At 36.7% G+C, this 12,101-nt stretch overlaps 1 protein-coding gene and 1 pseudogene across 4 annotated transcripts in view; one reads left to right on the forward strand and one right to left on the reverse strand.

The window, feature by feature from the left end:
* The window catches only part of NSL1 (NSL1 component of MIS12 kinetochore complex), a 47,097-nt gene that overhangs the window by 9,325 nt on the left and 25,671 nt on the right, over positions 1–12,101 (forward strand). For 3 of the 4 annotated variants that reach the window (XM_081824848.1, XM_081824845.1, XM_081824846.1), the window contains exon 4: positions 2,215–2,269. In XM_081824848.1, coding sequence (XP_081680974.1) covers positions 2,215–2,269 — 55 coding nt within the window. Of the gene's footprint in view, positions 1–2,214; positions 2,270–6,327; positions 6,613–12,101 lie in introns of those variants that run through there. The other variant, XM_081824847.1, reaches the window with a different exon arrangement.
* Positions 1,167–1,264, reverse strand: LOC115943853 (U6 spliceosomal RNA; annotated as a pseudogene).

The raw sequence follows: 12,101 nt of genomic DNA on the forward strand, positions 1-12,101 counted from the left end.
AAAAAGAATTTGAGGAAGGAAGACTAACTTTACAATTCTGAGTCCAGGAAGGAAAAATAAATTTATCTTTTTTTTTTAAAAGATTTTAATTATTTGAGGGGGTGCAGAGGGACTTCAAGTAGACTCCCTGTTAAGCGTGGAACCTGACTTGGGGCTCCATCTCACAACCTCTGAGATAATGATCTGAGCCAAAACCAAGAGTCGGTTGCTTAACTGAGCCACCCACGAGCCTCAATAAATTTATCTTTTAGGCCTTTTCTTTCTGTGTGTCATTTGTGTTTGGCACATTATTTGTATATGTTTATATATTTTGGAAGACCCCTTTAGCTTAAAATTGATGATGACAGCTGAATACCTGTTCATGACACCAAAATTTGCTTTATGAATTGTGTATAATTTGTTTTGCTCCAGAAGTCATGATGGGGTAGGAGTAGGTTTGCTGGGAATGGCACTGCCTCTGGAGCTGGAAACACATGTTGCTTTAAATTATGTTATACTGTTTGTCATTAATTTTTGAAATTAGCATACTTTCACATTTAAATCTTCCAGTTGCTTTTTGTCAGGAATTTTTTTTTTTAAAGATTTTATTTATTTGACAGAGACAAAGTGAGAGAAGGAGCACAAGCAGGGGGAGAGGGAGAGGAAGAAGCAGGCTTCCCGCGGAGCAGGGAGCCCGATGTGGGGCTCAATCCCAGGACCCTGGGATCATGACCTGAGCCGAAGGCAGACGCCTAATGACTGAGTCACCCAGGCGCCCCTGTCAGGAATTGTTTTAGACAGTAAAGACATTGTTCTATGAGAAAAAAATATAAGCAGAATTTTTCATTTTTTTTTCTTCCAAAGCATTCTCAAAAAAATACCCTACTCTATCTCCCCCCTCCCAACCTTCCTTTTTAAAGTTTCTCCAGGAAAAACATTCAAAATGTATTTATTTTCTCTCTCCCTATTACTACCCCCCTTCTTTCCTGGAAAGAGTCTAATTAGTAATCAGTATTGCATAAAAGAAAGAAAGTTGGCAGGCCTAGGTGGGTACTGCTGTGGAAGTTTAAAAATGGATGCAAAATGGATGGATGGGGTGAGGATACTAAAGGCAGCTCTTTTAGAAAACATTTTTGGCTCCTGCTGGCTTTGGGCAGGAGTAAGGAGGAACATTTTACTCTTTTTGCTGAATTGTAGGTCTTACTCCATGTCAGCCTTGCACAGGGGCCATGCTAACCTTCTCTGTATCATTTCAGTTTTAGTGTATGTGCTCGCCGAAGTGAGCCCGTGGATCCTATGCTATAGTTCTGCTCTCATAGTCCCAGCCTATCACAGGATGTATAGGCTTCAGTGTGCTGACATGGTAGCGGCCACTTTTTAAAACAGCTTCTGTGCGAATATGAGTTCTGAGTTCCAAACATTGTCTTAAAATGAACTTTTGAGGGGCGCTTGGGTGGCTCAGTCGTTAAGCGTCTGCCTTCGGCTCAGGTCATGATCCCAGAGTCCGGGGATCGAGCCCCGCATCGGGCTCCCTGCTCCGCGGGAGGCCTGCTTCTCCTCTCCCACTCCCCCTCCAACTGTATTCCCTCTCCCACTCTGTCAAATAAATAAATAAAATCTTAAAAAAAAAAAAGAAAATGAACTTTTGAAAAAACAGTCTATTCATAATTTGGAGACTACCTTGTACTTTAAACACAAAATTCAATCTCTGTGGCTTTAATTGCTTGTTTGCTTTTTTTAAACTTTTTTTATGGTGCTATTTCTTAGTGTATGCAGTAGGTGGCAGTGCTATAAAAGGTATAATTCAGACTGAGTTTGATCTTTTGGCCTCCTTTCCTACAGATTTCAGGATCTTTTTTCTTTCTTTCAATCTTTCAATTTTTCCTTTTTTCTTTTTTTCTTTCTTTTTTAAAGATTTTATTTGAGAGAGAGAGCGCACTAGTGATGGGTGGTGGTGAGGGGCAGAGGGAGAGGGAGAAGCAGACTCCCCACTGAGCAGGGAGCTCAACGCTCAACAAGGGGCTCCATCCTCTGAGGATCCTGAGATCATGACCTGAGGCGACCTGAGCCATAGACAGATGCTTAACTGACTGAGCTACCCCTGCGCCCCGCCCTTTTATTTTCTTTAAAAGAATGGTTCTACCAGCTAATAGTATATTTGCTTACATTAGTTGAAGGAAATGTTTATATGAAGGATTAAGTGATTAAATCTGTTTTAATTTATATTGTGTTTAGAAGCAGTACTACCCTGTTGTACATCCATTGGACCTAAAATATGACCCTGATCCAGGTGAGTCAGTGCTCTTTTGTGGTAAAAGTGAAGTATCAGCTTGTAATTTTTATGAGTTCCTGATACTCTTTTAAAGGTGTCCGTGTGAAGGGTATCTTCCCTTCGATGCTCTAACTCACTACCAGTCATCCGTGTTTAGCTCTTCTCTAGGATTATAAAAACTTGCTCTAAATGTACTGACTCAGCAATCTCCAGGAGTAGGTCCTAGGAATCTGGACTTTTATAAAGCTCTCCCCTGACCTAGACTATTATATCTTCTCAGTCTCTAACTTCTATTATAGTATCTTCCCATTTCTAACTGCTACTATACTGTCCATTCTTTGCATTACAGCCAAAGTTATACTGTTAAAGCATTCATGGTGTCACTCCCCAGTGTGATCACCGTCATTGGTTTTCTCATTGTTTCCAAAATAAAATCCAATAAAAATATAATGTTGAACTTAAGAGATATGCATACTTGATATACCTTTGAACTCAGTTCTGTTTCCATTTAGATGCATCCTTTAAAACTCAGAGAAATAAAATTGATAAAAACTTAAGTAAATCCAGCAACAGAATTTGCATTGCTAAAAATGTGGATCATACATATTTTTAAATGGTTCTGTTCTCACATTTAAAAATTTGTAACAATTTTCCTAAGAGACCTCTCGGTGTTTTCCTTTGGCACTCAAAAGTACCATTTCTTTCTTTCTTTCTTTTTTTTTAAAGATTGTATTTATTTATTAGAGAGAACGTGCACATGCACATGAGCCGGGGAGGAGCAGAGGGAGAGGGACAAGCAGACTCTGTGCTGAGCATGGAGCCTGATGCAGGGCTCAATCCCATGACCCCGAGATCATGACCTGAGCTGAAATCAAGAGTCAGATGCTCAACTGACTGAGCCACCCAGATGCACAACCCCTTTTTTTAAGTACCATTTCTGAACTATTAGAAAAACCTTAATTAAAACCTTGATTTATTTGTATGGGCTTCTTATACTTACGGTTTTGAGTACTTTATCTTTGTCAAATTGTGCACTACTTTCTAACATGTCTCCTGCCCCTCATAAATCTCCCAGTGCCAATGAAGATAAACCAAGAGGGGAATGTACAAGTATATAGATACTCAGAAATTTGTTAAAATCACAGCATTCACTCTGTTTGACAAATAAAAGTTGACCTAGGCTCACTAAACAGGGAAAGTTGCCAAAATGCAGTAGTTGACATATACTTGTTTTGATTTTGAACAATATAAAGATAATAATTGAAACTTGTGGTATCATAACTACCCAAGTATTACTTTTCTTCTTCTTCTTCTTCTTTTTTTTTTTTAAATTCTACACCCAACATGGGGCTCGAACTCATGATCTGGAGATCAAGAGTCACATGCTCTACAATTGAGCCAGCCAGGCATCCCCCCAAGTATTACTTTTTAGATATAATTATCCTCTAAAGAAACTTGTAACCTTTTTATCTTAGGAGGGAAAACAAATTTACTTAAATGATCTTTAAAAGGTCTACATGATCTTTTTTCCCCTACCATTCCAGTTATGTAGTAATAGTGGAAAAATCCTCTATATCATATTATTCTTACTTCAAAAGTAAGCAAAAGAATAATTAAGAATCTATACTTTGGATGAATTTTGAGATTTTGTTGTTATACACTTTCATAATATTTATGAACTTAGAATAGCATCAGTTCTGTAAGCACAGCACAGTTAACTTACAATTTTATTAGCTGTGTATTTTGGGGCAAGTCCCTTGATTTCTTCAAACTTTAATTTTTGTGTTTTTTTTTTTTTAAAGATTTATTCATTTGAGACACAGAGATAGAGAGAGAGAGAGAGAGCATGAGCAGGGAGAGAGGCAGAGGGAGAGGGAGAAGCAGGCTCCCTGCTGAGCCAGGAGCCCGATGTGGGGCTCGATCCCAGAACCCTGGGATCATGACCTGAGCCAAAGGCAGACGCTTAACCATCTGAGCCACCCAGGTGCCCCAGAACCTCAGTTTTTTTATGGTAAATTCTAGATTTGGAGCCTGATGCTTTAGGTATGAATGCCAGCTCTGTCAGTAAATATTACATTGTTCTTCCTAATTACCAAGGTTGGATTATGAATCACAAGAGATGAGGGGTTCAATAATCTATAACTAAAATACATAAGTACTAGTTTATAAAGAGATACTATGTAATAATAACCTTATTATAGGGACGCCTGGGTGGCTCAGTTGGTCAAGCATCTGCCTTTGGCTCAGTTCATGATCTCAAGATCCTGGGATTGAGCCCCGTGTCTGGTTCCCTGCTCAGGGGGGAGCCTTCTTCTCCCTCTCCCTCTGCCCCTTCCCCCCACTCGTGCTTCCCCCAACTCGTGCTTCCCCCCACGCTCTTTCAAATAAAAAAAAAAAAAACAACCTTACGATAAATCCTCTCATTTACGCCATACCTTATACATAACTTATAATACATCTAACTGGTAAAATCATACAAAATTAATTAAAATGGCTTAGGAAAATAGAAAGCATAAATTTGTATAGAACCTAAAAGTCTGAATAAGCTGCATGGGAAAATTTTTGTGGGAACTTCTTGAAAGTTTTTTCTTCTTGCTATTAGAATATTAAGTAATTTATTTATTTGAAAGCTGACATTTTTAAAGAAGGTTTTCTGGTTTTTAAAAAGCAATACTTAGCCAATGTGTATAACATTGATTTGGCAGTTATGTTAGGAACTTTGAGGGATACAGAGATAAAGTAGACAGATTCTACCTTTAAAGAGCTTATGTTTGAGTGTAAAAGATGAACATAAAACAGAATTCGTTCATGCCCTTAACTGGTTCTTTTCCGAGTTTTCCCTGAGTAAATGGCACTTTAATCTACATTATTGCTTTAGTTAGAAGTCAACCTTGATTCTTTCCTCCCCTGAACTCCTCATATCCAGTCCATCAATAAACTACAAATTATTCCTTTGAAATATAATCTCACCATTCATCTATTTCTCTCCATCCTGCTATTATCACTTCTAATCTAGATCACCGTCACTTTAGCCAGGATTTCTACACATGCTTTCTAGAAGGTCTTTCTGTTTCACTCTTGTTTTTTCCCATTCCATGGTGTATATATATATATATATATATATATATATATATATATTGGACAGTTGATTTTTTTAAAAGTTCTTTGAAATATTTCAAACATATAGAAAATATGGAGTATAACATAATAAACATTTTTGTTGCTACCACCCATATTTAAGGGTTATTCACATTTTTGCCAGATTTGTTTCAGACCTTTTTAGGAACTAAAAGCTATGGATGCACCTGAAAGCTCTGTACTCCTTCACCATCCTATTCTATTCTCTCTTACTTCAGAAGTAATCACTATCTTCAAGCTGAGTGGATCCCTTATTGTCCATGTTATTTATGCTTTTACTCTATAGATATGTAACCATAAATAATATATGGCATTTGTTTTTAGATTTTTCTATAAATTGTATCATACTGATCATATTCTGCAACTTTTTCCCCCTTGACATTGTATATACAGAAAGCTTTCTATTCGTTGAGCTAATACATAGTATTCCGAATACACCACTGCTTATCCATTCCTCTGTTGAGAGACACTTAGATTATTATTATTTTTTTTTTTGCTGTTATAAATAGTATTACAAGAACATTCTTATAACTGTTTCCTTGTATAGTGTAAATATGCCACAGATTTTCTGGAGTAGATTTCTGGAAGCAGAATTTCTAGGTCATCAGGTTTGTTTCTATTCAGCTATTACATTTGAACTGTTACTATTCAGCCTAACCCTACAGTTTCTTCTAACCCTACAGTTTCTTCTGTGAGTTGCCTATTTATATTCTTTGCCTATTTTTCTGTTGGTTTGTTTGAACTTACTTCTAAGAGTTGTACATACAGGCATATATCCATACACACATACACACACACATTTTGGATATTAATCCTTTGGCTATAAGCACTGTAAATAATTGATTTCAATTTTTGGCTTGTCTTTTAATAATCTTATATATAAATTTTAATATAGTTGGATTTACTAGTTTTTTTTCCTTTATAATTTGTTCTTTCAGTGTCTTTAAGAAATCCTCTACCCAAGTGACATAAAGATCCTTTGATATTTATAGATTAATTTAGAAAGAAGTGCCATGTTTAACAGTGTACATCCTATTTGTGAACATATTATATCTCATTTTGTTTTTTTTCAAAATGTCCGTCAATAGTGTTTCATAAACACATGTAATAAAGATGATTGTAAGAGTGGTGCCCGCTTGTTTCTTTGAAAACAGTGTTGTTTAAGGGAATGGATATGGTAGGCATTCTGTAATGATGTAGAGAAGTATTTAAAAATGTGTGATAAAGATAGTTATAAGAAGAAAAATAGCGTTTTATAAATTTCTCTATAGGTTTTGCACATCTTTTATTTGTTCCTAGATACCTTTTTGTAGCTATTGTAAATGGTAGCATTTTGCGATTACATAGTATAATTGAATATTGCTGATGTTTAAGAACACCATTGATTTTTATTTGCTGAATTCTTTTTAGTTCTAATGGTTTATCTAGTTTCAGTTAGATTTTTAAAAATGTAGATGATCATATCATTTGCAAGTAATGATGGGTTTTATCTTTTTTCTAACTTTATACATCTTTTTTTGTCTTATTACATTGATTAGAATCTTCAGTATAATGGTGGCTAGTAGCAATGATAGTGGTCATAATATTTTAAAATGAGTGTCTAATTTTATCGAATACTTCTTTTGCACAAACTGAGATTATATATTTGTTAACCAACTTTATTGTGGAATAATTTACATATAATAAACTACATTCATTTTATGCATACAGTTTGAGTTTTGACAAATGTAGACAACTATGTAACCATCACCACAATTCAGATATGGAGCATTTTCTGTAATTCATAAAGTTCCCTTGTGCCCTTAGATCATATGCTTTTTATCTCTAACTCCATTAATACGGTGAATAAACATTGACAGATTTTTCTGATGGTTATCTTTGCCTTCATAGAGAAAACCCCACTTAATATATTTTTTTTCATGCACTGTGGAATTAAATTTACCTATACTTTATGCTTATACTTTGTTTAGTATATTTGCTTCTAGTATATTTCCTTCTGTAGTTACACACAAGAAATGTACATGTGGTGTTTTAAAACATGCTGACCTTTTCTAATTTTGGCATCAAGGTTATACTGCCCTCATAAAACCGTTTGTAAATACAGAGGTTATTTGTTCTTTGAAGAGTTGGTAAGATTCATCTATAAAACTGACCCTAGTGGGTGGTTGGGGTGATGTCTGACTTAGCCTTTAGCTAGCTATTCTAAACACTAGTATACTTAATGCTTATTTATTTCTTCATTTTTTTTTCTTTCTTGAATCAATTTTGGTAATATTTGTTTGGAAAATAGTCTGTTTCATCCATGTGCTCAGTATGTTGATATGAAATTATTTATAGTAATTGCTTATGTTTGAAAAATCTCTACTCCACATATTATTTTCTTTCTTAACATTGTTTAAGCTTTCTCTTTTTTGGTAATATCTTGCTTTAGGTTTCTGTTTTTATAGTCTTTTCAAAAAGTCAGCTTCTAGTTTTTCTGAGTTTCTCTCTGAGTCTTTTTTTTTTTTTTTTCAGTTTTTTGGTTCCTTGAATTCTTATCTTTAGTTATGGTCTTCCTGCTTTCTTGAGTTTTCTCTGTAATTTATAGCTTCTTTAGTTGAATACATTGAGAGTTATTTTTTTTTTGAAGATTTTATTTATTTATTTGACAGAGGGGGAGAGGGAATACAATTGGAGGGGGAGTGGGAGAGGAGAAGCAGGCTTCCCGCTGAACAGGGAGCCCGATGCGGGGCTTGATCCCAGGACCCTGGGATCATGACCTGAGCTGAAGGCAGACGCCTAACGACTGAGCCACCCAGGCGCCCCTTGAGTTATTTTTTAATAAATGCATTGAAGGCTGCTATGTCCTGCTTTAGCCATATTTCCAAGTCTTGACATATAGAAGTTTCATAGCTCATATCTGAGTAGTTTTTAGTTTGCAAATTTAGGAGTTTTCTTTTACCATTTTCCCTCTTTTTTTTTGGCCTTCTATCATGTTGGTAGAATTTTCTTTATTCTCTTTTTTCTGGTTTGGAAGCTATATGCTATGTTTCTTTTTTTTTTTGAAATTATTATTATTATTTTTTAAAGATTTTATTTATTTATTTGACAGAGAGAGACACAGCGAGAGAGGGAACACAAGGGGGGGGGGGGAGAGGGAGAAGCAGGCTTCCCGCGGAGCAGGGAGCCCGATGCGGGGCCCGATCCCAGGACCCTGAGATCATGACCTGAGCCGAAGGCAGATGCTTAACGACTGAGCCACCCAGGCGCCCGAAATTATTATTTTTTTAAGATTTTATTTCAGAGAAAGAACAAGAGAGAGAGCACAAGCAGGGGGAGTGGCAGGCAGAGGGAGAGGGAGAAGCAGGCTTCCCGCAGAGCAGGGAGCCTGATGCGGGGATCCTGGGATCATGATCTGAGCCGAAGGCAGATGCTTAACCGACTGAGCTACGCAGGCACCCCTATGTTTCTTTTCTTTTAGTGTTACCTATCAAACTTTAGCTTAGCTAGAATGTAGCTTAGCTAGAATTCTAAAATTATCTGAAAGTCTGGAGTTGTTCAGTATTTCAAGTCCCCTCCTGAACAAGACAAGGACCTTATTACACTTTACCCACTGAATAAGCACACCCCTTCCCTGGTTTTTTTCTTTGTGTCTAGAATGTTAGTTTTTCTTTTGTTAAAAAAATACAGTTTACTCATTACTACTTTTTTGTACTCAATGATTACATTTATCAACAAAATTTTCCAAATTCTGTGATTACTGTTTCTTGAATCTCATGCCTTCCTTCTAGGTTCACTATTCTTGCTGATGTGCTTCTTTAGGTACTTTGAGTAAAAGTCTGTGGGTGGTAGTTTCTCTTAGTTTTTATTTCATCTTGCTCTTAAATTTTGTTTTATTTACCTTCATTTACCAGAGGGAATATATTACATCATTATCTCCGGTACTCCTTTTTTAGATGACTTTATTGAGTTATAATTCATACACCATACCAATTTACACATTTATTTAATTTTTAAAAGGATTTTATTTTATTTTTTAAAAATATTTTATTTATTTATTTGACAGAAAGAGACATAGCGAGAGAGGGAACACAAGCAGGGGGAGTAGGAGAGGGAGAAGCAGGCTTCCCCGCGGAGCAGGGAGCCCGATGTGGGGCTCGATCCCAGGGTCCTGGGATCACGACCTGAGCCGAAGGCAGACGCTTAATGACTGAGCCACCCAGGCGCCCCTAAAAGGATTTTATTTTTAAGCAAACTCTACACTCAACATGGGACTCAAACTTACAACTCAGAAATCAAGAGTTGCATCCTTTAGTGACCAAGCCAGCCAGGCGCCCCCTCAATTTACACATTTAAATTGTACAACTTGATGGCTTTCAGTATATTCACAGAGTTATACAACCATCACCAAAATAAATTTTTAAACATTTTCATCACTTCAAAAAGAAATCTCATACCCCTTAGCCATTCTCCCCCAGTCTCTTCTCTCTCTGTCCCCTGGCCCTAGGCAACCACTAATCTGCTTACTGTCTACAGATTTGACTCTTCTGGACATTTCATATAAATGGAATCATGCAATATGTAGTCCTTTAAGAATGAAACAAGACAAAACCAGAGAGGGAGACAAAGCATAAGACAAACCTCTTAATCTTAGGAAACAAACTGAGGGTTGCTGGAGGGGAGGGGTAACTGGGTGATGGACATTGGGGAGGGTATGTGTTGTAATGAGCACTGGTTACATAAGACTGATGAATCATAGACCTGTACCCCTGAAACAAATAATACATTATATGTTAATTAACTGAATTTAAATTAAAAAAAAAGAATGAATGGCTTTTTTTTTAAGATTTTATTTATTTGACAGAGAGAGACACAGTGAGAGAGGGAACACAAGCAGGGGGAGTAGGAGAGGGAGAAGCAGGCTTTCCGCTGAGCAGGGAGCCCGATGCAGGGCTCAATTCCAGGACCCTGGGATCATGACCTGAGCTGAAGGCAGATGCTTAACGACTGAGCCACCCAGGCGCCCCGGAATGGCTTCTTTCAATTAGCATAGTGTTTTTGAGGTCCATCCATGTTGTAGCATGTATCACTACTTCATTTCTTTTCATTGCCAAATAATATTCCCTTTTTTTTTTTTTTAAAGATTTTATTTATTTATTTGAGACAAAGAGAATGAGAGACAGAGAGCATGAGAGGGAGGAGGGTCAGAGGGAGAAGCAGACTCCCTGCCGAGCAGGGAGCCCGATGCGGGACTCGATCCCGGGACTCCAGGATCATGACCTGAGCCGAAGGCAGTTGCTTAACCAACTGAGCCACCCAGGTGCCCCTAATATTCCCTTTTATATATATATCCTTTTTATTTATCCATTCATCAGTGTAGAGATTTTTTTTTTTAAGTAAACTCTGAGCCTAGGGTGGGGCTTGAACTCACGACCCTGAGATTAAGAGTTGCATGCTCTACTGACTGAGCCAGCCAGGCGCCCCCAGTGTAGACATTTCTGAGTTGTTTCCACTTTTGACTATTATGAATAATGCTACTCTGAACATTTGTGTACAAGTTTTGTGTGGACATATGTTTTCAATTCTCTTGAGTATATGTAACTAGGAATGGGATTACTGGATTATATGGTAACTCTAGCTTTTTTTTTTTTTTTTTTAAGATTGTTTGGCACTTGTGGCTCCCTTAAATTTCCATGTGAATTTTAGAATCAGTTTGTCAATTTCTGCAAAGAAGCTAGAGCTGGGATTTTGATAGGGATTGTGTTAAAATTGTAAATTAATCTGGGAGTAATGCTAACTTACTATTAAGTTTTCCAATCCATGAACAACAGACGTCTTCACATTTATTTAGATCTTCTTTGATTTCTTCCAATGAGGTTTTCTGGTTTTTAGCACTTCTTTTTTTACATCATTCCCAAGTGTTTTATTGTTTTGATGCTAATGTAATTGGAATTTTAAAAAATTTTATTTTCACTTTGTTCATTGCTATTGGTATAGGAATGGAATTGATTTTTATATATTGATCTTGCTGAACTCATTTATTAATTCTAATAGTTTTTTAGTGGACTCTAGAATTTTCTATATAAAAGATTATATCATATCATCTGCAAATAGGATAGTTTTACTTCTCCCTTTCCAATCTGCATGCCTGACATTCATTGTTGATAAGAAGTCTCCTGAGAGTCTATACTGCCATTCTTTTAGATAGTCTGTTTTTTCTCTCCTGACTTTTTAGATTTTCTCTGCAATCTTAATGTTCTGCAATTTTACCACAATATGTCTAGGTGTTTATTTTTAGTTATCTAGCATGGTGTTTGATGTGTACTTTTTTCTTATTTTTTTTAACATTGAAAATAACTTTATTGCTTTTTCTTGATTATATAAAAATACGTTCACATTCTAAAAATGTCAAAAGTGTAAGAAATACTCATGATTATTGCTTGACTCCTACATCTTCAGTCCACCTGCAGGTCTTGCTGCCCTTACCTCGAAAACATATTTCAAATTCAGCCACTTTCCACCAAATCCATCAGTACCTCTCTTACCCATGTTCTCTTAGCAAGATTACTACGATAGTCACCTCACTGGTCTCCTTCCTTCCATTCCAGTTTCCCACGCAGCATCCAGAGAATTCCTTTCAAAGCATAATCAGACGATGTCACCCCTGCTTAAAACCCTGTAGTGGCTCCCCATCCTACTTCCCTTGGTTTACAAGATCCTCTCTGACTTGGTC

The sequence above is a fragment of the Leptonychotes weddellii genome, chromosome 6 (genome assembly GCF_054177405.1).
Source record: "Leptonychotes weddellii isolate Sample4059 chromosome 6, ASM5417740v2, whole genome shotgun sequence".
Lineage (NCBI taxonomy): Eukaryota > Metazoa > Chordata > Mammalia > Carnivora > Phocidae > Leptonychotes > Leptonychotes weddellii.